This window comes from Equus przewalskii, chromosome 1 (assembly GCF_037783145.1).
Source record: "Equus przewalskii isolate Varuska chromosome 1, EquPr2, whole genome shotgun sequence".
In the NCBI taxonomy this organism is placed as follows: Eukaryota; Metazoa; Chordata; class Mammalia; order Perissodactyla; family Equidae; genus Equus; species Equus przewalskii.
The window spans coordinates 155,961,941-155,988,535 of record NC_091831.1 but is presented as its reverse complement, the minus strand read 5'-3'; the positions used below and the strand labels follow the sequence as shown (position 1 = coordinate 155,988,535).

Genomic DNA, 26,595 nt, shown 5'->3' with positions numbered 1-26,595 from the left:
GCTTCTCAAGCATACTCTGAATCTTCCTCAAGGATTAATGAATTAACTTTCTTCAATTTTTTTTATTTTCCTTGAGCTATCAGTAGAATTACTTATTTTCTGAAAACAATCAAATCTCCGAATCTTGTGTCCCCTTTTAATTACTCTTTTCTCTTTCCAAATCTTAATTGGCGAGCTTATCTTCACTTTTTGTTCATTCATGAGCTAAAACTGGTGTCTACAGATTCGCGGTTTACAGAAATAAGCTCTGAATGCTGAATATGTCATATAATAATAATCATTTTTCAATCATCATTTATCTGATCTCCCAGGAGGATTTGATACTTTTTATCATGCCCTTGTGTCTGGACTCCCTCTCTCCTTGGCTTCTTGCCTTCTGTAAATCCATTCCCCCTTCCACTTCTTGCCAATATAAATTCTATTTGTTCAGGTGATGGACTGAAATCTCTCACCTTTGAAGAGAGTGGCCCTATTCCAGCTAGAGAGCATGCTATGTGATTTTTCTAAACTAGTTACTACAATCTCATTTTCTTTGGCCATGAATTGGTGTAAGATGGGGCATGTAGCCCAGGATTGTTCAATAAGATTTACCAATGTCATCTGTGGAAGGCTTTCTTTCTCAAATAAAAGGACAAATATTCCTGTGGAGATCAGTTTTCCTGGTTTATTTTTCCTGCTTTTGCTGCCTAAAGGTTATGCCTAAAGGTGAAACAACCATAAAATTCTAAGGTGATATACTAAAAATAGTAGTGAAAAGTTGGAAAATATCTAGGACACAAAATGCATTTGAGTCACTTAGTCAAAGCCAAGAAAGGTCTTACTTCCTGTGCCTTCTAGTTCCTACATGTTCACTTCTATATCTGTAGATTTATCACTGGAATCCAAAGTAATATATCTAAAGCTGTATGTGATATACACAAATGGAAGTCCCACCTCCACCTTCAAGTTAACATGTCAAAACTGAACTGATAATATTATAATCCATTCCAATGTCTTAATAAATATGATTACCATTTCCCAGATGCCCGATATTGACACCTGTACAACACTCTTGTCTGTACTTCACTTTTTGTAGTCTCAAATATTTCTCACTTGACTTCCCCTTTCATTTCTATTGTCCTTTTTTTCGCTTCTAGTCTGTATATTTTCCCATCTTGACAACTGAAAAGGCTCCTGAATGATCTCTCTGCTCCATTCTTCCCCAAGTCCAACTCATTCTATAGTCTAATTCCAGATATTTCTATAAAAAGTCAAATATGATGGCTTTCCTACTTAAAGCCTTCAGTGGATCTACCAAGAGAAAGATCTTGAAATCCCACAGCATATCACATAAGAACCTCAGAGGAGATGAGCAATATTTTATTTCAAAGGGTATTTCCATGAAAATTTTAGGGAATGAATATACCAATTACTGAACAAATTTCAAAATTAATTCCTGATAAAAAAAATCGTAGTAAAATAGGAAGGGTGAAGAAATGCTTTAAACATAAAGCTTTTAATATAATTTTTAAACCAATAATAAACATTTGATTATAGATGAAACATTAAAATCAAGAGCACAAAGAAGGATGCCTGCAGCACTATGTTTCAGTCACGTGCTATAGATAAGATTAAATCAAGTAATACTATTGAAAAGAAGGCAGCAAAATTATATGCATTTGCAAAACACACAACTGTGTACCTCAAAAACATGACAAACACTAAGAAAATATTATATCTAATAAGATCATTTTAACAAATATAGTATCAATAATCACTTGTTAAAATATAGTAAGAGAGACTTCATTTATAAATGAAACAAATGTGCAATATATACATTCTACTGAAAAAAAAACAAACTTTTGTGAAATATTTGAAAGTATGAAAGAAATGGAGATGTACCGTGCTAATAGAGAAAAGAAGACTGCAGGTTGTAAAAATATCAGTTCTCACTGAAACAATCTGTGCAACAGCTGTAGCACTCATTAAAAGCCCAATAGAAATATTTTGGGACATTGTAAAGTGACCTAAAAGTCCCTTTCAAAGTCCAGAGAAATTTTGAATAGGCCAGAATGGCAGTTGTGGTAGAAGAGAAAATAGTTTCTATTAAAGATATTAAAATATATCATAAACCTATACTAACTAGACTGATTAGTTTAACTAAAGTTGAACAGATAAATGTAACAAAACAGTGTTAAGAATTAGACACAAATTAGAGAATTTAGCATGTGATAAAAAGACATTGCAATCATGTAGGAAAATGCAGAGTTATTCAATAAATTCAGAGTATTTAATAGTTGTTAAACATGTAGCTCAACATTGAAATATAAAATTGTATCTTACCAATATTCTTACAGAAAAATAAGTTCTAGATGATTAGAAGCTTAAATTTAAAAGTAAATCATAAAATTTAAAGAAAATATGTATTAATTAATTTTTAAAACATGGTCGAGGAGGTCTTTCTACAACTACTCCAAATTCAGAAACTAGATTCCATTTTCATATTTTTTTCTCAACAGAATGAGCAAACCTGTTGTTGCTGTGGGAATGGAGAGGTAGTGCTTCTCATTCTCAGCTGAGGGGAATGTGAAGTGGTACACTTATTCCAGGGGGCAATTGAGTAATAGAAGTAAAAAAATCTCTTAACTGTAACACAGAAATCTTATTGGAATTACTTTGAAAGGAAAGAAATAGACAAATGAACAAACTATATTTGTAATGTTATTTTACTTATCAGCGTTTCATGTAACACAAACTAGTTGGAAACATATTAAGTTTATAGAATAAGGGACTGCTTAAGTAAGTAGATAAATTCATATGAAGTAGATTTAAAAATGATTACTAAATCTACATTAACCTCCATGAGAAGTTATCAACAAGTTAAGGAAACATTTATAAGGAAAAAATATTTTTTTTATGAGGGAGGGTGACAAATGACATTTTGCAAGAGTAAAGTTTAGAATTTATCCCAAAGTTTTACAGGTGATGGGATTTAAATAATTTTTTGTCTATTTCCTTATCTCCACCTCTGTTTGATATATTTGTAGAGATAATATTTATTGTTCTTCTAATTTAAAAACTATTGTATCAAACTTAGTTGGGGGGATAGGAACATTATATGGGAGTCATTTCCAATACTTAGTGTGATGTTGTGTTTAAGAGCACAGACACTGGGGCCGACCTGTGGGCCTCCCCGGACCCTCCCTTCACCAGCTGTGTGTTCTGGGTGAGTTACTCAACTACCCAGCGAGTCAGTTACTTCATCTGTTAGGGACAGATACCAAGAGTCACTATCTTATATGATTATTTTCAGGATAAATGAATCAAATCAAGAAAACATTAGCAAATGCTGCATCATATAGTAAGTGCTGAATAACTGTTATCTATTATGATAATTTTGGTGATTTTCAGGAAACAGTCCTAAAGTTTTTCAAATTGGTGATAGTGGTTGAATTCCTCTGGCAGAAAGAAAGCTAGCAATTTTTTTCATGTTGTGTCAATAGGAATGAAAGAGCACGGACACAGACATTGCGTTTTATTTTTATGATCCTAATGTTGAGAAAAAAGGGTGATGCAAGATCCAATATACTCCATATATGATTTTAACAGATACCTCAGCTTTGAAGAATATTTTGATCATCTTGTGATACAATTTTAACTATGAGGATAAGACCAGAGGATATAAGACAACATGAGTAAAACTCACCCAAATAAAGTGAGTTGACGAAGGAAAAGGGTGACATAAAAAGAAAGAAATTGTGAGGAGTCGAAAAAAAAGAGGGTAATAATTAGAGAACCATGGTTTGGATGCTGGAGAATTAAAGAGTGAGTTTCCACCTACCTGCACAGGCTCCAATTTCACTCTCGGTAGCTTCAAGAGACTGAGAAACGCGAAGAGATTAACTCCATTTTAGATTCACAACTACTGTTTAAGATACATAGTTACAAATAGTTCTTACCATTAGGAATAAAACCAATTAGCAGGAGTGGGTATTAATGATTAATATCTATTGCGTTATTGCCTTTCTATTGAAATTAGGTCTTTAATGAACATTGGCTTTTCCCACGGGTCAAGTAACATAGGATGCAGAACGGAGTAAGAGGGAAATTGTACAATTTGGTATGATGAGCAGTAATTATGTTGTTCCAACTGACTTTTTCAAATTTGATATTATAGTTGTTTATCAAATTATTGGAAGTTATCAGAATCACTGATTATATCTGTTTTGCATCAATTTCATGTTAAAGACCAAATATTGTTACACACTCTTAATTGCTAATGTCACTTTGAATTTTGAGAAATAATGAAATGGTACTTGAAAAATATGGGAGCTTCAAGGGATGTGAATATAGGCTTAAAAATTTCACTTGGAGTTTTAATATCTAAAATTATTCTATAGGGAATTCTGGAGACTATTCCCTATAGGGAATTCTAGGGAATTTTGGAAAAAAGGCAGCATATGTTCATGGGTTAAATATACTTAACAGGTTTTTCACAGTCTTCACAAACCACTTATTAAAGAAACGGAGTATCCTTTGTAGGATTTCCTTGCAGGATTACTTTGCTTTCTGTCTGCACAGCTGTTGCTTAAGATCCTTTTTGTGAAGAAATGATTCAAACCCTGTCTAAGTGACAGAAAAGCTATGTAACTAAGGTGAATCTATTTTCTGGAGGCATTAGCTCCAGGGTATTAGTCCTTCTGGCCAAAGTGACACAGCTTTCTATAGCAAATATTTTGGCCTAGTCCCTATACATATAGCTAGAAAAATAGTGGATTACAAAATAATGAGGATAAAATCAGTCAGAGAATAATGAAAATGTGCCATGTATAAAGTATGAATTGTGTAGAAGAGGAAAAATCAAGACAATAAAACAGTGCAGAAACAACTTACAGGAGCCTGGGGATCTTTTCTGTGCAAAATTGAATCCATAAACATGTATTGTTTCTAGCCAGGCTTAATTATAGAGTAGGCAGGCAATGGGTTCAGTCTTAAATAATTAAGGGTCTGGTCTCTATTGACTACTTCTTCTCTTTCTCATATTAGAAATAAAGACACTACAAGGAAAGGTGAAGAAATGAGAATGTGTGTTTATATGATTTATTAACTTACCTGACCAAAGTCAGAAGGAGAATTGATCAGTTTTCTGTGGCCAATAGTTTAGAAACATAAACATTTGGAGTCATATTTTACTACTAAACAGAAAACCCCAATGTACCTTTGTTCCTAATTTTCTAGTACCGACTTTCTCAGGACGATAAATGACCCATACATACAATATGTTCTGCCATCATCTCATTATAATGGAGTCTGCAGGGATGATTTGGTGTTTAAGGCAAATTTGAGCAGTTAGTTTTTGGTGGTAACACTTAAATTCTGGTGCTTTCCTTATTATTTTTATCAGAGATACTTTAGTACTCAAAATCATGTGTTAGTGTCAGTTCTGGTACTCTGTGAAACACGGACCATGGCAAAATTGTAAGATATTTCTTGGGGAAATATCTATGAAAGGGAGTGGGAGCAGTAGTAGGTAGGAAAGCCTTCGTAACAAAGTGCCAGTGTGGCTCTTGTGAAAGAAGAGCGGGAATGAGGGAGGATTGGATGGAGTAGCCTCAGGCTGCAGTGAAGCTCTGAGAAATTCTCAACTGGATTGATGGGGAGCTCCAGAGCAAAGACTGTCCATTAGAGGAATTTCACATTGGGCAGGAATGTCCTGGCTCTGGTTCACCCACTGTTGTCAATCACTGGCTGGGAACAACCTGAGGAGAGTGCGGCCTCTCTGAAGGCTGCGGTGGAAGCTGAAATTGCAACAGCTGCAAGCTGTCAACTAAGTACGTTCCTTGAAGCAAATTCTCCTGAAGGAACTGATGAGTGGTGCACTCCAATGGCTAAGGGCAGTGTTAGATATTCCCTTCCTATTATTTAATAGACTTCACACCACCTGAAGCCTTTACTTGATTTTTCATTGGCCTGGTACTTTGGGTTTTGTTTTGAAAGAAATCCACTTCTTTGCTAATACCCATTTGCTTCTAAACCCTATTAAATCTACCTTTATATTCATCTTTATACTCTGATTCTTAATCTCATCAGGTTTACCATCTATGGAGGAAAACAAATGAAACAGGCAATATTGTGTATTAAATATTACTGTGAATAGACTATCCCAGACTTGAGGAGTCTATAGAAGAGATACGAAACTTTTAAGGAAAAATATTGATATGAAGAATAACAATTTACTTCTATCTTTTTATTAATTTTATTTAGTTGTCTTGCCTTAATTAACTGCCAGGCTTCCAATAAAATGCCAAACATTAGTTTTGAGAGGAAGCATGTTTTTCTCATTTCCAATCTTGTGGGGAGGAGGAAGCTTCCAATATTTCATCATTAAATATAACTTGTGCTAGAGATATTTTGTTAATATCTTTTATCAGATTGAGTAATTTTCATTCTAAGCTTACATTTCTGAGTTTTATCATGAAAGTATATTGGACTTTATCAGATGCTCTTTCTATATCTATTGACATGTTTGTATAATTTTTCTCCTTTTCTTAAGTTGGTCATTGATTTCCAATTGTTAAATCAATCTTGCACTTCAGGTATAAAATTAATTTGTTGCAATATATTATTCTTATTGTATATTGTTCCAGTTTCATTGCTGTTATTTTGCTTTGGATTTTTGCATCAATGTTCATGAGAGTGAATGACCTATATTGTTTTCTACTGTCTTTATCTTGTTTTCATGTCAAATTTACGCTGGCTTTATAAATGAATTCGAAAAGTTAACGTCTGGTGTGAAACCCATTCTCCTCACTTTGTGGACATTTAGGAGAAAGAGAAAATACAGAATAAAAGATAGAAACATCTTGGTCATGTCCCTTTCAAGCATATTAACTGGACTTCTTGATGGTATTTAGTATTAGAAAGATAAGGCGGAGTCTTCATCTATAGAAGATATATCTTTTAGCAGGAAACACTCAATATGTCTAGGTTGCCAATGGTAAATCAGCCTGTAAGTTATGGATTTGTTGGTTGGAATCAGCTGTAAAGTGTCTGTGAGTTATGTAATTATCAGAGTAAAACTGGAAGGTGTTTCCTGACCAAAATAAGCTCCCATTCTCTAAATGATGCTATAAATGCATTATTAGAATTGAGTCTTTATTTGTTATATGTGGTTCAGGGTGCATCCTACAATAGTTTGAAAAACTTAGGACTCATGTTAGTGGTCTCGGAATTCTCCATGCTTGACATCTGCCTTGCAGCTGCCTGTATATTTTGAATAATTAACAAATTTTGAAACTGGATAATATATTTTTGCATGTGTGTGAGGAAGATTGACCCTGAGCTAACATCTGTTGCCAATCTTCCCCTTTTTGCTTGAGCAAGATTGTCACTGAGCTAACACCTGTACCAATCTTCCTCAGTTTAATGGGGGATGCCACTGCAGCACAGCCCAACAAGCCATGCTGGGTCCATGCCCAGGATGGGAACTTGCAAACCCTGGCTGTGGGAGTGGAGTGTGCCAACTTCACCACCATTCCTCCAGCCTCCATTCTCTGTAAGCCAGAAAGCCAAGTCCTTTTTTCCTTCTTCCATCCATCCTTCCTTCCTTCTGTCCGAACTTCCTTCCTTCCTTCTTTTCTTCCATTCTTTCTTTAGTCTTTCTTCATATCTTTATCTCTCTGTTATTTTGTTACTTTTTTCAGGCTGGAAACGGAGAGATTATAAATATGACTAACTGGCACTTATTATGTACCAAGTTGATGTTAAGCGCTTTAAAAACATCTATCTATTTTGTTAGATATTCCTTCTATGGGGCTTAAAACATTTTGCATTTCCACCAGCAAGGTGCAAAATTGCCTGATTTTCCACAGAATTGTTAATACGATGAGTTTTCAACAGATGATGAGAAATGGCATCTGAATGTAGTTTTAGATTTTTATTGTGAAATTCAGCATTTTCCACCATATTTTAAGGATTATTTGCCTTTTTTTTTTTTAAACTGCCTGCTTTCCCCTTTTTTGTACATTGTTTTCTACTGGGTTTTGCTCTTTTTCATTCTCAGTATTTTGCTCAGAAAGTGTAAAATTTTATTATATTTTTTAATGAAAACAAACCTATGGATGATGTCCATGTAACAATTGTCTCACAGGAATTCTAATTATTTTACTTTCTTATTATTTTGGTGAAAACACTTAATATGAACTTCATAACCTATGTAGACACATATACATTATCTATTTTAATAATCACGCTTATCGCTATTTTGCAGATGAAAAAGCTTGATTTTCTGAAATCATAAGCTATAAAGTAACAGAACTGGAATATAAAATGAGTTCTGTCTGAATCCACAGACTCCAATATAACTTCCCTCATAGAAACTGCTTCTGGTAGCCAATTGGTTGACTTTGACAAGATTAAAAAAAATAGGATTTCTGAAATAAGATATTTTGTTCGAGGAAGAAGTAACCCAGATACAAACAAATGTAAATAGTCAATATCAATGGGAAGTGATGCTCAGGTTTACATTAAAATTAATTCAGTTTCGTTGTTTTTCTTCAAATCGTATGGTACTTTCCCCTATTAATTTTTGACTGAGCCTTTTTCTCCTTTTGCTGCTTTTATCAACTGGTAGGACAAGTAAAATCCAAAAGGAATTAGAAAATATCAGGATAAGTTGGAGGGTCTATGAGACCAAATCTTTCTCAAACTGGGCAACTATCAACTTCTAAGATTGTAGAAAGGCAGTGCGTTTTGTGAATATGTGAAACTAATAGGAATCCAGAATTCCGAGGGATAATTTGGGAGAAAAAACCCGTAATCTTTCTGGTAAGGACATTAACTAAATAACACATTCAGCACTTTAAGCTCCACAGGTGGGTATGGAAAAAATGCTACAGGAAAGGAAAAAAAAAATAAAAACCTTTATAATACAATAAAATATTACTTTCATTGTACTAATGTTTTCACGATTTATAATTTATTTGTTCATTTTTATTGATATAATTTACACATAGTAATAAAAGCTAAGTGTTCAGTCTGTAGTTATATATATACATTCAGGTAACCATCACACCAAGATACACTACAGTCTCACTTCACATCAAATTCTATTGTAATACTTAGAGTCAATTGCAGTTTTAGGAATAACCCTCTTTTAGGAAATCACCGATCTCTTTCCTGTCCATGTACTTCTCCTTTTTCCAAGATATGAGGAAAATGATTTCATACAGGATGTTACTTTTTGCGTCTGGCTTTTTTCACGCTGCACTGGAGATTCATCCATTTTGCTGCATATGTTAGTTTTTCCCTTTTATTGGTAAATAGCATTCCATTGTATGGATGCACTACAGATTATTTACCTACTCCCCAGTTTGGACATTAGGGTTGTTTCTGATTTTTAGGGATTAAGAGTAAATCTATATGAACATTCGTGTGCGAGGTAATGTGTTAACTTTTTCATTTCACTTTTGTAGATATCTAAGAGTGGGATTTTTGGATCATAAGATTAATTATACATTTAATAATGTAGGTCATCTTAATAATTCTTTTCAAAAAGAAGAATGAATGGCAAATATCCTCATGAAAAGATGTTTTATAGTGATATTTATCATTAGTGAGGGTACAAGTTGAGTAAAAGTTTTCCATAATTTAGTCTGCACTCACTCTTACAGCGTGCAAAAGTTTTCTGCTTTCAACAGTGCTGGCAGGTGGCAATTTTGGAAAAATGTGATGGGAGTTAGAAAATATCAGAAATTGTAACTGCCTGATGTCCTCTAGTGAAGTCAAAAGAACCAATTGAACATTTTCATAAAGCATAGCCTATTCAATACTGGACACCTCAGATGAAAGATATCCTGAGTGCTATGGATGATACCAAAGCCCAGGGCTGCTTTCTCCTCTTTCTGCAAAAAGAGTGACTATAAAAGTGTCGCTAATATTTTATGTTGATTTACAAGTGAGTGAGCATTAATACTATAAAATTAATTCATATTAATAGTCAGATAAGGAATATTTTTGTAGTTAATTTTAAAAAAGCACAAAATATTTACGTCTAGAGAAATAGATCTTTAGATTGCAAGAGTTTATATTTTTATCTTCAAATATTGAAGACAGAACTCTCTTTAGAGACTGGGTAAAAATGTGTGGATATCAAAAAGAAAAATCAGGGAAGGAGAATATTCCTGTATATATTTCACATGCCAGGAGCTTCCATTCACATTGTCTGACCTAATCTTCATAAACAACTCCATTAAACAGATCTTATGTTGAGAAGTTTTATCTCAGTGTATGTTGCAAGAAGTCACAGAGCTGGGAAGCAGCATGACTGCGGTGCACAACCGAGGTCGTCTGACGTCTAATCTATGGTACCATTCTGATCCTATGAGGTTGTAAATGATTAATTCTATTTCAATGGAAAATAACTGATTTTTACAGCATTCTGGAGGAGCTGTCCATATGGTTCATTCAATTTCTTCCTGACATAAACTGTTAGAAAGCAATGTCATTAGCAACCAATTCTCTGTTTAGAAATTTCTGCTATTAATATTATATATCTCTGCTCAGGACCATCTCATGCTATCAAAGAATTGTGGATCATGAAGTGAGAACAGTCCTTCCCGAATCTCAATTTCAAGGGAGCTGGAACACTGTAGAAAAATCCTTCCTTTTGGGGTAGGAAGGTCCTTTGCTCTAGAGAATCCAGAGGTTTCAAGATTAGCTGAGAAGAAATCCTAGACGTTTTTGTAACTTTTCAAAACTTCCAGAAAATCTCAGTTGGTTATATGGAAAGTTGATACTGAAATACCAAGAATTTTGGTTTAAATGTGAGGGGGAAGAGGATTAAGCGAGAAGCTATGAACTATTACAGAGTATAAGATATGTCACATTTTAGAAATATCATCATCAGTGATCAGATTCTTCGTTGTGGATAAAACTGGTTCCAAATTCTAACTGGAACCTGAAATACAGTTAAAATGCAATCAAAGAATACACTGTCTGTTTGGACAGGTGTTTATGGGATAGTGTTATCCTCAGCGTGGAATGTATTTACTATGGAGTGTAGCTTCTGGGGAGGGAAATTTTAGAGCTCCATATTGTGGGTAGAGCAAGATAATCGATGCTGTGTTCCTTGGGACTTCTTAGTTTCTGAATTTCCCCAAATTGAGTGCATCGTCTGAGGGTTTGCCTATTCTTAAAATAAAGCCAAAGAGACAAAGTGAATTCAATTAAAACAGCTCTAGAGATGGAAGTAAAGTAGAATTTTAGAACGTCTTTTGATTCACTTGAGGGTTTTTTGTAGGTGTAAGAAATTCCTTACTTTATTTTGTCCGATAGCTATAGTTTTGTGGGGTTTTTTTTAACTGGAATTAAGATGTCAGTTCTGTCCCAGAGGAAGTCAGATGAGTTGTGTCAGTGGCAGATGATGGTCAGCTGTGGAAACTGATCCCATTGGCTGTTCACTGACTTGCAGAACAATGCCCATTGCTGAACGGCCCACCTTGAACTGCTGGGTTTATGGGACTTGTTGAAAGCAGAGAAATATTTTATACCACAGAATTCTCTGTGTTCGCTTATCAATCATTGTGTCCATTGGAGTAAAAAGTTTAGTTAGCGCTTCTCTAGGTAACAAAGAAATATTGGAGACTGTTTTTAAGTTTAATTTTCTTGGAGATAGTTCTTTATTGTCAGCACCAGAAAGTCTGTCTCACTGTTTACCACTGACTTCCAAACAAGGATGCACAATATTTGCTGTGGGAAAGGCTGCATGCCAAGGAGTTAAAGCATCCTTCAAAAATGAAGGAATACTCCAAACACTTGTCTTCCTGTTGAAACGATTCTAAGTCACAGAATCTATAGAGTCTCCCAGAGGACCACAGGAGGCTTGTGCTCCAGTTATGTTTACAAACATAAGCACCCTTTCCTTCTCAGTATTACTTCTCATTCCCTTACTGATGCTTCCAAAAATGTTTCCAAATAAACTATGTGCAATCAAATTTTGTCTTCGGGTATTCTGAGGGAATGGAATATAAGTAATTACGTAGAGATACTAGTTCTACATATGTACCATTTGATGTGATGATTCCTCACATTCACCAAAGTAAGTTTGCAGTTTATTTGCAAAGGTTAGGAGAAGCAAAAGTGATTTTATTAACCTGTCTTATTGTCAAAATGTCACAATTTCTATCATGAAATTTTATTTAGTAGATATTGCTTCTGTCTGCTAAAATCATAAATAAAATAATAAGCTTACATGGTATATTCACCTTTCCCATGGTAGCAAAGGTAATGAGTAAATGCTCTAAAGAAGCAGTAGAATTTTGTTCAATGAGGTAGATGATACATCCAGTTCAATCTAAGTGTTAAATGCCTAGGTGGAGATGTTCAAAACAATGACGAATGTACATTTAGAGTTCGGAATTCAGATGGAGTCAGCAAAATCTGACATAATGTCCTCGTTTACTCAATCGTTTGATGGCTATCTTTATGTCTTTGTTCCTTAATGTATAGATTATGGGATTTAAAACAGGGGTGATAGCAAAGTCAGCAATGAACAGGTATTTATCAATTGATGATGTGGGGAAAGGCCATACGTAGAGAAACATGCACGGACCAAAAAAAAGAACCACCACTGTGATGTGAGCTGACAAAGTGACAAATGCCTTGGATAAGTCTCCTGAAGAACGTTTCCAGACAGTGACCAAAATGAAGATATAGGAAAGGATTAGAAGGAAGAAAGTGCCCATGCTCATAAAGCCACTGTTGGCAGCAACAATAAACTCAAACTTTGCTCCATCTGTGCATGCAAGTTTTATGATCCTAGGAAAGTCACAATAAAAGCTGTCTACTTTATTAGGTCCACAAAATGGCAAATTTATAATGAAAGCAAACTGAGACATAGCATGGATCACTCCAGTTACCCAGCCACTGATAACAAGTGAAGCACATATTTTACGGTTCATGATGTTCAAGTAGTGAAGAGGCTTACAGATTGCCGTGTACCTGTCAAATGCCATGGCTATGAGTAACACCATCTCCACTCCTCCCATGATGTGAATAAAGCATATCTGTGTCATACAACCTTGGAAAGAAATGATCTTGTATTCATTTAGAAGGTCTGTAATCATCTTGGGGACTGTGGTAGAAGCAACTCCCACATCAATGAAGGACAGGTTGGCCAGCAGAAAGTACATAGGAGAATGTAAGTGAGAATCAAAAATTACCAAAAATGAAATGAAGACATTTCCTAGGATAATCCCCAGATAGATCAAAGAGAATAGCAACATGAGAAAAACTTTAGTTTCCCAAGAACTAGAGAGTCCCAGCAACACAAACTCAGAAACCACGGAATCATTTATTCCATCCATAGTCTTGAGCAGAAAAGCTGATTTTCAAATCACCTGAGGAATGAAAATGGTGAAAAGTTAGAATCAGTGGTAAGAAAGTAGATTTCCTATTTATCCTTCTAGCTTGTTCTTTCAGTTACACATCTTTGTATTAGAAATCATTTAATTGTTTAAGAACAAAAATAAAGAATATGGAAACATTATGATCATCAGGAAAATGATTACCTAAAAAGAGAAAAACATCAGGAATATTTTAGATGAAGGTAAATGGGATTACTTTTCTTCTTATTCTATTTTTAGACCTTTTTGTTTTGTTTTGCCCTTTCAAGGATTTATACATGTTTTTCCTGACCACTTACCTAAGTGTTCTCAAATCTGACTACTCTAAGCCATTTCTGTCACTTTCACAGTTATGTTCTGACACTAACTTACAAATTCTCCTTAGCTGAATTTCTTATTTCACTGATCAAATAGAGATCTTCAACCCAAAGTCATTAAATGCATTTCACCTTATATGTGTGTTTTGCTTTTGTTTTGTTCGTACGATTTACCATGGAAGTCAGGTGCTCAGATTCTGATATTTCATAAGGTTTGACTCATGACACATTATCATAGTGCACATATAGACCTCTATATTCAATAAAAATTTGGGATACAAGACTGTTAGTAAGTAAAATATATTAAGCAATTATAATATTAATATAACAATATAATAAATATATCATGTTAACAGATGATATTTATTGATGCATCTTCCATTCAAAACTTTCTATCAAGCACATTATCTCATTTAAGCCTCACAGAATTCCATATAGGAATACTATTTTATTAGACTCATTTTACTAATGAAGAAACTGAGTCCTTGAGTGATGAAGTGTCAGAGCCAGGACTTTTATCCAGAGCTATAGGACACCATAATCCATGCTCCTAATCATGGCGCTATGCTCTTCAAGACCAGCACCTTCAAGTACACCCTGGATCTTCCATCAATTAAATTTTCTTCAATTTTTTTGCTTCTTTTTACTTATTACCATAGTTAACTTCTTTAAAAAAAAAACAAATCTCTGAATCGTGTCCCCTTCTAATTTTCCTTTCTCTCCCTAACTCTTCATTGGCAATCCTCAGTTTTTGTTCAGCAATAAGCCAAAACAATTGAGTTTCCAAGATACCAAGTGCATAGAAAGAAAACCTGGATTCTAACTATTTCGTGCAAGAATTAATTTTCAGTCATCATTTACCTTGATCACCCTGCAGTGTATGCTACTCTTTTTTTTTTTTTTTTTTTTTAAAGATTTTATTTTTTCCTTTTTCTCCCCAAAGCCCTCCGGTACATAGTTGCGTATTCTTCGTTGTGGGTCCTTCTAGTTGTGGCATGTGGGACGCTGCCTCAGCGTGGTTTGATGAGCAGTGCCATGTCCACGCCCAGGATTCGAACCAACGAAACACTGGGCCGCCTGCAGCGGAGCGCGCGAACTTAACCACTCGGCCACGGGGCCAGCCCCAGTGTATGCTACTCTTTACCATGCCTTTGTTTCTGTAACTTCCTCTGCCCTTGGCTTCTTGGCTTTTATAAAGCTAATATTCTTTCTACTTCTTGCCAACAGAAATTCCATTTGTTCAGTCGTGGGATGAAAGCTCTAAATTTTAGAAGAGAGTAGCCCTATCCCAAACTGAGAGCATGATACATGATTTTTCTAAACCAGCTACTATAGTCCCATTCTCCTTGGCCATGAATTAGTCTAAGATGGAACATATGACCTAGAACTGTTCAACGAGATATAAACCAATGTTGTGTCTGGAGGGTTTTCTTTCCCGAATGAAAAGTCGAAGCTTCATGTAGCGAAGGTTCTTTTAATGGTGCACTTTTTCCTGCATTTAATGCTAAAGATATGCCTAAATGTGCAGCAACCACAAAAATCTAAAGGCCCTATAATACAATGCAGTTGAGTTACTTAGCCAAAGTGAGCAACAGACTCCATTCAGATTTATTCTTTAATGTGAGAAAAATAAACTCTAACTTGGTTGATCCATTATAAACCAGGTTTTCTGTAATTGTTGAATGCAGTCAGACCATTTCTATGATAGGCCTCTGTTAATTATTCCACGTTTCTGATTTCTCTGTACCTTTCAGTAACACAATGATCATTTTTCCTCTGTTCATCCTTAATTTTTGGTGTGACTTAAAGTTCTGCACTAAGTATTTGTTTTTTGTTCAAGTTACTCATTTTTGCTAGTACCTATATGTTAAATTCTGAATATGTAGCTTTGTCCCTGGACTCCAGAGTAATATATCCAAAGCTGTATGTGGTGTACACAAATGGATGTCCCACCCTCACCTTCAAGTTCACATGTCAAAGCTGAATTCATAATATTTTAATCTACTCCAATGCCTTAATAAACATCATTAGCATTCTTCTAGGTGCCCGATGTAGACACCTGTGTGACTTTCTTCTCTGTCCTTTAACTTCCATCTCCAGTTGCATAATTTTTATTCAAATATTTTTCCATTCAGTTCCTTCCTCAATTTCATTATAATTTTGTCATTTGCTTTAAGTCTATATATTTTCCCATCTTGACCACTGAAAAGGATACTGAATATCTCTCTGTACCATTCTTCCCAAGTGTAGTCTGTTCTATAGTCTGTCTTCAGATCTATCTATATAGAGATCAAATATGATCATGTGACTTTCCTATCTAAAGCTTTTGACGCGTCTACCAAGAGAAAATTCTTGATCCCACAGCATATCACATAAAAACCTGAGAAGAGATGAGCAATATCTGACTCAGATGTTATTTCCATAAAAATTTTAGGGAACACATATACTAAATAGTCACTGAATAAATTTAAAAATTGACCCCTTATAAAAACTCTTAGTAAAATAAGAAGAAATAAGAAATATTTTAATATGATAATGCAATGGAATTTTAGAACCAAAAGTCAACATCTGATTATAGATGAAATATCAAAGCCAAAAACATAAAGAAAGAAGCCTGCAAGACTATATTTCCATCATGTACTGTAGGCAAGGAGTTAAATCAAGTAATACTATTGAAAGGAAGGTATCAAAACTACAATAATTCACAAATCATACAATTTACATCTCCAAAACTTAAGACAATTAAGTGGAAAATATTAAATCTAGTAAGATTATTTTAATAAGTATGGTGAAATTAGTAATAAACCTGTTAAAATATGTTAAAAAGGGATGGCATGTATAAATGAAACAAATGTGCAATATATGCATTCGATTGAAAAAACAAACTTTCCTGAAATATTTGAAACTCCGATTGAAAGGGAAGATGAAATGATGATGAGCGAAAAACAGAAGATTCATAGTTATAAAAACATTAATTCTTACTTTACTATTTTGAGCAATAACTGCAGTGCTCATTAAAAGTCCAGTGGAAATCTTTTGGAACATTACAAAGTGATCTAAAAGTCCATTTCAAGGCCCAGGGAAATTTTGAAAAGAAATAAAATGGGAATTATGGGACAAAAAAGAATGCTGTCTATAAAAGATATTTTTTCTATAAAAGAATATATTGTAAACCTATTCTAATTAAACTGATCAATTTCAGTAAAGTTGAACAGATAACTGTAACAAAAACTCATTAAAAATGGGATAAAATTAGAGAATTTAATATATGATAAAAATGACATTACAGTTATGAAGGATATTTATTTACATAAACATAATATTTAATGATTTTCTAATTTAAAAAATATATCAAAATTAATTCATGGAATAGAAATACTATGTAAGAGTCATTTCCAATACACAGGGTGATGCTGTCTTTAAGGGCACAGACACAGGGGTCAACCTGTTTGCATCCCTATACCCTCCGTTTACTGGCTGTATGTTCTAGGTGAGTTACTGAACTGCCCGGTAATTCAGTTTCATTTGTTCAAGACAGATTATAAGAGTTATACCTCATATGATTGTTTTGAGGACTAAATGAATTGAATCAAGAAAACATCATAAAATTCTGGGACATACAATAAGTGCTAAATAAGTGTTATCTGTTATAGCATACAGTACATGCTAAATAATTTTGATGGTTTTCAGGAAACCACAGGAACAGTGTTTGAATTCTTCTGGCAAAAATAAAGCTAACATGCTTTCTCATATTGTGTCAGTAGGAATAGAATGGCCAAGACATAGACATTACTTCTTGTTTTTGTGATCGTAATGTTCACAAAAAAATGGGGTTGAAAAATTCAAGACACGTCACATAGTGCTTTAACAAAAATACTAGAATTCTGAAGAATATTTTATATTTATCTTGTAACACAATTTTAATTATGATAATAAAACCAGAATGATATAAGCAACATGAGTGAATCACTCAGATAAAGCAAGTTAAAGGAAAAAGGGAGACAGAAAGAGAAATAAATCGTAGGGAGCAAAATAAGGGAGATAGTAAGAAAACAGAAGCTGGAGGATTGAAGAGTGGGTCCACCTTCTTGCACAGGCTCAGATTTCACCCTCTGCAGCTTCAAGGGATTGAGAAACCCAGAGATTAACTCCTTATTAGATTCATCATCATTGCTCAAGACAAATAGTTATAAATAGTTCTTACCGTTAGGGATGAAACCAATCAGTAGGGCTGGGAATTAATGACCAATATCTGCTCCAAACAGTCACTGGACTTTGCCTGTCATGGGCAAGAAGTATTTCTTTTTTGAGACTGTCTTATATGACAGACAAATGAAACACCTTTGACTCCTGACTGCCCTTGATGAGAGAAAATGTAAACTCTAAGTTCACTTGTTCTCAAACCATTCATCTATATTATTTATATTGATTTCTGTAGAAATAATTTTTTTTCGCTAAAAGCCAGAAAGTTAAGGCCTCCCTTCCTCCCTACTTTTCTTCCTCCTTTCTCTCATGCTTTCCTCCTCAGTTTCTCTTAATCTTTCCATGTCTCTATTTTCCTTTACCTTTTTCAGGCTAGAAACTGGATGATTAAAAAGTTGCCTAACTAGCACTTATTACATAACAATTGCTGTGCTAAGTACTTTACGGATGCTATCTAGTTCAATAATCACAACGCTTATTGCCATTTTATACACGCAAAAGCTTGATTTTTCCAAGTCATAAGATGGAAAGTAACAGAACTAGAATATAAACTGAAGTCTGTCTGACTCTCAAGCCTCCAATATACTTCCCTACTACAGATCGCTTCTGATTTTGACAAGACTAAGAAAATAAAAAAGATTTCTAAAATAGACATTTTGTTCCATGAAGAGGTAATTCAGACACGAGCAAATATAAAGCCAATAACATAGGAAAAGATGTTCATATTTATATTAAAATCATTTTAACTTCATTGCTTGTCTTCATTGGTTTGCACATAGGCCTGTTAATGTTAATGACTGAAGTTTTCTGCATTTACTATTTTGATCAAATGGTAGAACAAGTAAAACCCAAAAACAATTAGAAAATATCAGGTTAATTTGAACAGTCTCTGAAAACCAATCTTCCCCAACCTAGACATCTGGAAAAGTCTAAAACTGTAGAAAGGCAGTGCTTTTTTGTTAGTATGTGAAACTGCTGTTAGGAATCAGAAATCCCAGGATTAGTTAGGAGAAAACCCGTAAACTTCTCATAAGCACATTAACTAAATAACACATTGAGAACTCTAAGCTCCAAAAGTGATATTAAAAAAAAGCTGCAGGAAAAAGCAAATATTTCCATCTTAAAGTAGGGAGAAGGCATTGAAGGCGAAAGCTCAAAAATCAGTTATCTGGGATATATTTACTCTATAGAGATCACCTCTGAAAGCGGATCCTTCTTCATTGACTGAGAGGGCTTACTCTCCATTCTACCGAAGTCTGAAATGAAGTCCAATAAATTTTCTGCCATGACCAGCACTGGAGGGAGTGCATTCTCCTCAGTGTGGTAAATATATACTGTAAGGAGTAGCCTCTGGGCTTGGAAACTTTCCATCTCTGTGTTTTAAATAGAGCCAAGTGTTTGGAAAGACTTTCCCTGCCATGCTCCTTGGGGATCCTTAGCTTTCTCCTTTTCCTGAATTGAGTGCATCATGCACCCGTTTCTAAGTAACATCAGTTAAATACAACTAAAAAGGTTATTATATGTAAGAAAATGACATTTATAACACGTGTACATTCTGCTTGGTAGGGGGATGTAACTTTCATCCTTTTGCTCTGTATCCACCTTGTCATAAAGTGAACTAAGAAGTCAGTTCTAGTCCCAGCAGAAGTTAAATGCGTTATGTAGATGGGCCTGTGACAGCCAGCTTATCATTGGCATGTTGCAACTGTGCTCATGACTGAAGGATCTATTTGAAACTCTGTTTCCTGGGATTTCAGAGGAATTAGGTCTCGATATGTTCAGTGCTTCCTTGAGCAGGGCCCTGAAAATTAGTAGTTTGAATATAAACAGTATTATAAGCATTTCTCTTCGTGACAGGAGATAATGGAAGGGTTCTATTTAATTTCCTACTTTATAAAAGAAATATTATTTGGATAGAGTCGAATTTAATAAAATTCAAGCAATTCATTAACTGTGTTTGGAGAAAATATTGAAGGCCTCCTTCATCTGTCCTCTGCTAATGTTATCCACTCTTAGAGGTAGCAACTGTCAATCCTGTAGTATATCCTTCCATTGCTATTCCTATTACTAGTGGAAACTGTACCTATCAACATGTAGAAATTTTTATTTCTTTCCTTATCTTTCTTTTTAAAATTTTTGTATTTATTTATTTTATTGACATATAATTTACATATAACTCTATATGAGTTTCAGGTGTACAACATAATAATTTGATAGTTGTATACACTGAAAAATATTCGCCACAATAAATCTAGTTACCAGCTGTCACCATCCAGAGTTCAAAGTTTTTTTCTTGTGATGAAAACTTTTTAAGATTTATTCTCTTGGCAATTTTCTAATGTGCAATACAATGTTATTGACTATATTCACCATGCTTTACATTACATCCCCATGAAGTTTGTACCTCTTTATCCCCTTCACCAATTTCTCCCACTCGTTGTCCTCTCTCCCCTCTGGAAACCACAAATCTTTTCTTCGTATTTATGAATTCTTTTTCTTTGTTCATTTGTTTTGTTTTTTAGATTTCACATATAGGTGAAATCATTCAGTATTCATCTTTCTCTGTCTCACTTATTTCAGTTGGGATAACATCCTCAAGGTCCATCCATGTCATTTCAAATGGCAAGATTCCATTCTTTTTTATTGCTGAGTAATATTTCATTGCATACAGATACTACATCTTTATCCATTCATCTGTCAATGGACACTTAGACTATTTCTACATCTTAGCCATTGTAAATAATGCTGCAAGAACATAGAAGTGCGTATATCTTGTTGAATTAGTATTTTTTAATTTCTTTGCATAATTACCCAAAAGTGGCTTACTGGATCATATGGTAGTTCTATTTTTAATGTTTTGAGTAAACTCCGTACTGTTTTCTATAGTGGCTGCATCTATTTTGATTCACACAAACAGTGCTCAAAGGTGCCCTTTTCTTCATATCCTTGCCAGTACCTGTAATTCCTTGTCTTTTTGATAATAGCCATTCTGAAAGTGTGAGGTGATATCTCATCGTAGTTTTGATCTGCGTTTCCCTGATGACTAGTGATGTTGAGCATCTTTTCATGTGCTTGTTGGCCATGTATATGTCTTTGGAAAAATCTCTGTTTGGATCCTCTGTTCATTTTTTAATCAGGTTGCTTGTTGTTTTGTTTTGAGTTGTATGAGTTCTTCATATGTTTTGGATATTAACCCCTTATCAGATATATGATTTTCTGATATCTTCATTAGTCAGTAGATTGTCTTTTAATTTTGTTGATGGTTTCCCTCACTGTGCAGAAGACTTTTAGTTTCATGTAGTCTCATTTGTTTACTTTTGCTTTTATTGTCCAGCCGTTGGAGTCAGATCTTAAAATTCCTCACCAAAAGTGATGTCGAGGAGCTTGCTGCCTATGTTTTCTCTTAGCAGTTTTATGGTTTCAGTTCTTACATTCAAGCCTTTAGTCCATTTTGAGTTAATTTTCATGTATGATGTAAGATAATAGTCCACTTTTATTTTTTTGTATGTGGTGGTCCAGGTTTCCTAACACCATTTGTTGAGGGGATTGTCCTTTCCTCATTGTGTACTGTATATGTGTATGTGAGATACTACAGGGAGAAGAAAAGGAGAACAGAGCAGAAGAAATATTTGCAATAATAATGACTGAGAATTGTCAAAAAATAATGAAAGAACCCATATCCAGGGAGCCCAGAGAAGACCAAGAATGATACATACAAAACAAAACCCTACAGGTAGGCATATGAAATACAACCAGCAAAGGGGCCAGCCAAGTGGTTAAGTTTGCATACTCCACTTCGGCGGCCTGAGGTTCACCAATTCAGATCCCAGTCTTGAACCTATGCATCACTTATCAAGCCATACTGTGGCAGGCATTCCACATATAGAGTAGAGGAAGATGGGCATGGATGTTAGCTCAGGGCCAATCTTCCTCAGCAAAAAGAGAGAGAAGGATTGGCAGCAGATATTAGCTCAGAGCTAATCTTTTTCAAAAAAACCCCCCAAACAATGAGGAAATCAAAAGACAAAAGGAAAATCTTGAAAGAAACCAATGGTGAGGGGAGAATATCTTAACAATAGAGGAACTTGATAAAAATTACAGTGGGCTTCTTGTTAGAGACCATGCAAGCAAGAGGAGTGGAATAAAATATGGAATGGATTGAAAGGAAAAAAAAAATTGATCTAGAATTCTATATGTAGTGAAATCTTTCTCCAAAGGTGAAGGAGAAATAACAAGTTCACAGACATATAATGGAGGAATCCATAGCCAGCAAAGCTACCCTGCAATAAATGTTAAAAAAAAAAAAAAAAATCATCAGGCAGCAAGAAAATAAGATAAGGCAGAAATTTGGATCTACGTAAAGAAATGAAGGGTGCTGGAGAAGAAATAAATGATAGAATAAAATGTTTTTCATTATTCTTCATTGATTTAAAAGGTAACTCCCTGTTTAAAGCACTAATAGTAATAATGTATTGGATGGTTTAACATATCGATAAACATGAATGATAATAATGTCACAAAGGGACAGAAGGGAGGAATTGAGAATTCTCTGTTATAAGGTACCTGTACTGCATGTGAAGCAGTACAGTGTTATTTGAAATTGAATTTAGATTAATTAAAAATGTATATTTTTAACTCTAAGGAAACTACTAAAAACCTTTCAAGAAGTGTAATCGATATGATAAGTGAAGAGATAAAATAAGATCAATACCAAAAAGAAAATATTCTCTACAACTTTTAGTCAAGTAAAATATAATTTAAAATTTTAAGTAATCTGGATATGATAATAATGATAATAATAGTCACCAGAACCTTTAGATTGTAACTAAAACATTGCTCAGACAAAATTTTATACCTCTTATAAACTTTTAACATAACCAAATAAGAATGAACAAATTATTATAATTGTTTTTAACTTTAGAATTTACATGATGAATAATATAGTAAATCCAATCAAAGTGGCAGAAAATAGTATACAGAAAGGAAATATTAAGTAATTAGAAATCAGATTTGTATTAGAATCAAATAATTCCAAGATAATTTCTTTGAGGCAAGTATGGTAAGTGAAATATTTAGCTAATATTTTTAAAATGCCAGCTAATATTTTTAAGTAAAGAAATCACAATTTCACTGTATTTTAATTGAGGATGAACAAATCACCACAAGCACAGAGGTTCATGATCTGATAAAGAAGTCATGGTATATATATGTATATATATATATATATATATATATATATATACATACAATGGAATACTACTCAGCCATAAAAAGACAAAATTATCCCATTCACAACAACATGGATTGGCCTTGAGGGTATTACGTTAAGCAAAATAAGCCAGACAGAGAAAGACAAACATCATATGCTTTCACTCATATGTGGAAGCTAAATAAATGGAGAAAGAGAACTGCTTAGTGGTTACCAGGGGAAGGGGGTACGGGGTGGGCAGAAAGGGTTAAGGGGTGCATCTGTATGGTGACTGACAAATAATAATGTACAACCGAAATTTCACAATGTTGAAAACTATCATAACCTCAATTAAAAAAAAAAGAATTTTATATTTGTTTTCAAAAGTGAACTTCAAATACAAAATAAAATTGATCAGTTTTAATGAAAATATTACCAAAATTTACTCTAGAAATTATTTTTAAAAAATTAAACTGAGAGGACCAGCTCCATAGTATAGTGAGTAAGTCTAGAGCACTCCGCCATGGCAGTCCGGGTTGATGGGTTCATATCCCAGCCCTGGACATACACCACGTGTCAGCCATGCTGTGGCAGTGATCCACATACAAAAATAGAGGAAGATGGGCATAGATGTTAGCTCAGGGCTAATCTTCCTAAAGCAAAAAAAGAGGAATATTGACAACAGATGTTAGAGCAGAGCAAATCTCTCTCACAGGGAAAAAAAAAAAGAATTAAACAGACCAATTAGCCAATAAAAAAAAAATATTAACAAGCCAATTCTCAAATAAGCACAGCTCCTCTGCCAATTCAAGACAGTCCCGAAGTGTATGAACCACCCATCCAAGTGAAGCAGTGGTTCTTTGATCTGGGGACAGAAAAATACTTGAAGTCCTTGTAGGAAGATATGTGTAACTTTATTTTTATCTTCCTTGATAATTCATGTTCCTGTCTTTCAAAGTTTGCAGCTAGATTATTAGCAATCTAGCACTTACGCCTTCTACCTCTATTTCTGCATAGCTACTTAGAATGCAGTTTGCTTGAGTTTTAATCTTTCCTCTGTAGTGTTTACATTTAAAAATTGTTTATACCTTTAGCACAGATCCACTCTAACTTGGAGGCCCATTCAAAGACTCAGTATTTCACATCACATTTTGTAGGAATTTTAGAGATCAATGTTTCACTTCCCTGGTTCCCAAATTGGCAAGATTTAGCTCTTAGAAAATTTTCTGGAAATAAATTCCACAGTATATATAGTGTGATTCCTTTTGTACTTAAAGAAGGATATACTATATATGCACAGAAGACTTTTCAAAACATGCAAAAGAAAATATTTAACAGCGATTACTTTTGGGAAGCTGAGAAAGGAAAGAGGAATTTAACCCTCTTTCATACTTGAAATTCTTTTACCATATATGTGTTAATATTGAACAAACTAGATAGATATATAAAATATTTTAAAGTAACCTATTTACATCTTAACTTGGGATTCTGCACATCTTAATGTAAAGAAGCCACTTTTATAATAAAAATTTCAGTCATCTTTTCAGTTCAATATGCAATAGATTTTTGAGCAGCCAAAATTGTCAGGGCCTCAACTCCTAAAAGCACAGGTTTTGCCTCCATGGACGATAGTCTCCTGAAGTCACATATGAGATCTTAAGATTCAAAAACATTTTGTTCTAGTTGACAAGCAGAAAGTATTCAATAAACATTAATGAGTAAAAGAATGAGCACGTGTTGCCCACTCCCACATTGATCACGCTTGGTATTAATCATCCCTGTGACATTTCTCGCTCTGAAAGGCACAGGCCTGCATGGAGTCCCATGTTTAGGGCTGCTTCCACAATCCAATACCAACTGATTCACTCAGTCAAAATATCTGTTTAATATCATGGAAATCAAATAATCAGTTTATTGACTAGATTTTCCACTTCTTTTTCTCGTGAGATTGAATGGGTGAATTAGAAATATGTTCTAGTTCATTTAATCTGGCAATTAAAGTATATTTAAATCAGTGACTGTTGAAATGTGTTTTTTAGCTCAATAATAATGGATAATGAATAAATTATTTTACTTTCCAACTGCTGTTTTACCATTTAATGTGTAGTCCAAATTACCTCCAAAGAAGTTATAGTAATGACTCATAAACTATTCTGTATGAAAATACTTAAGAAATTATCGAACATAAACATACGCTCTGGCAGTTCTCTTAGAAGATTATTGAGTTTGCTTTCATTCTTCCAGAGATAGAAAGCTCACTCTCTAACCATAACAGTTTCTTGAAAGCTGATATATGCGCGCTCTGTTCTTTCACTCACCACAATTTAATTACGATTAATTTTTTTAGACAGATCACACTCATCTTTGAGGGACTAATTTCTATTATTAATTGATTAATTAACTAATGGCCCTTTACTTTGGATAAGCATGATTTAAAAATCATACAACTTTATATCCTCTTTGTACCCTGAGATTTTTAAGCAACTAGCTCACAAAATTTCCCAGCTACATTTAAGCTCCCCAGATTAGGCTTCATGAAGAACCGGGCATAATATTTAGTAAACAGGAAATGATTGATGGTAATTTCATTAACAACAATTAAGTTTGCATATTTATTTCAAATGAAACCATGTGTTTAAAAGGAATTTTTATCATAGCTTGGAATGTCTGTGATTAAGGTGTGTGAGACTGAATTTTGTATTTCTTTGGTTTTCTTTTCTGAGCAGCACTCCAAGCATTTAGTATGTCTGACATTTGGACAGAATCCCAGGATTATATGAGTTCTCGCCTCTGTCCTGCTACCAACCTTAAGTGAATCATATCTGTGAGCTCTCATTTTTCATCTATTAAGTCAAAAGAATATTGCTTGTTTATCTCACAACCTTGCTGTAAATGTGGCATGAGATATCTGTCATATTGATTATTAAATTTAAAAGCTACATAAACCTGTGAACCTCTGTTAATGTGCTACAACAATGACATAAAAGACAGACAGTACACTATAGTGGTTAATTACGTTGTCTCTGCTATCAGACAGATCTGGATTTGAGTCTTGGCTCCACAATCAGTAGGGCGACATTGGTCGAGTTATTTATTTTACCTGAGACTTAACTTCATTAAAATGGGAACGCAGGTGCAGAGTTTCTCACTGAAGTTTTTTTATTGAGAATATGCTTCACAACAGGATTTTAAGCTAGGCTTATTTAATGTGGTAATAGCTCTTCCCTGTTCACCAATATTCGTTTAGGAGGTAACTTTACTGCCTAGAAATATTGATTCTCCTTTACAGAATCCCTCAGGTGTAGTTGGTTGCATAAATATTTCTTCGTTTTCCTTTAATTTAACTTTAACTGTGTACCAAACTTCTAATATTCTGTTTTTCTTCAGGCCAGAGGGATTCCAAGGCAGAATTCCCGAGATAAATGGACCGAAGACTATTAGGTCACGAAAGTATCAAGTAGTCACTGAGAGCTGATGTTTGTGCTGGAGCAGCTCTAACTTACCA

The 26,595-nt window shown here is 34.3% G+C and overlaps 1 protein-coding gene across 1 annotated transcript; it reads right to left on the bottom strand.

Moving 5' to 3' along the window:
* Positions 1-12,407: 12,407 nt before the first annotated feature.
* On the bottom strand, positions 12,408-13,343 carry LOC103562451 (olfactory receptor 4F21-like). The gene has a single exon (XM_008537490.2). The coding sequence runs from the start codon at positions 13,341-13,343 to the stop codon at positions 12,408-12,410; it is 936 nt and encodes a 311-aa protein (XP_008535712.2).
* Positions 13,344-26,595: the final 13,252 nt, after the last annotated feature.

What these genes read in the sequence shown, in the direction of transcription:
- LOC103562451 (XM_008537490.2), bottom strand. Translation starts at nt 13,343, where the DNA reads ATGGATGGAATAAATGATTCCGTGGTTTCTGAGTTTGTGTTGCTGGGA.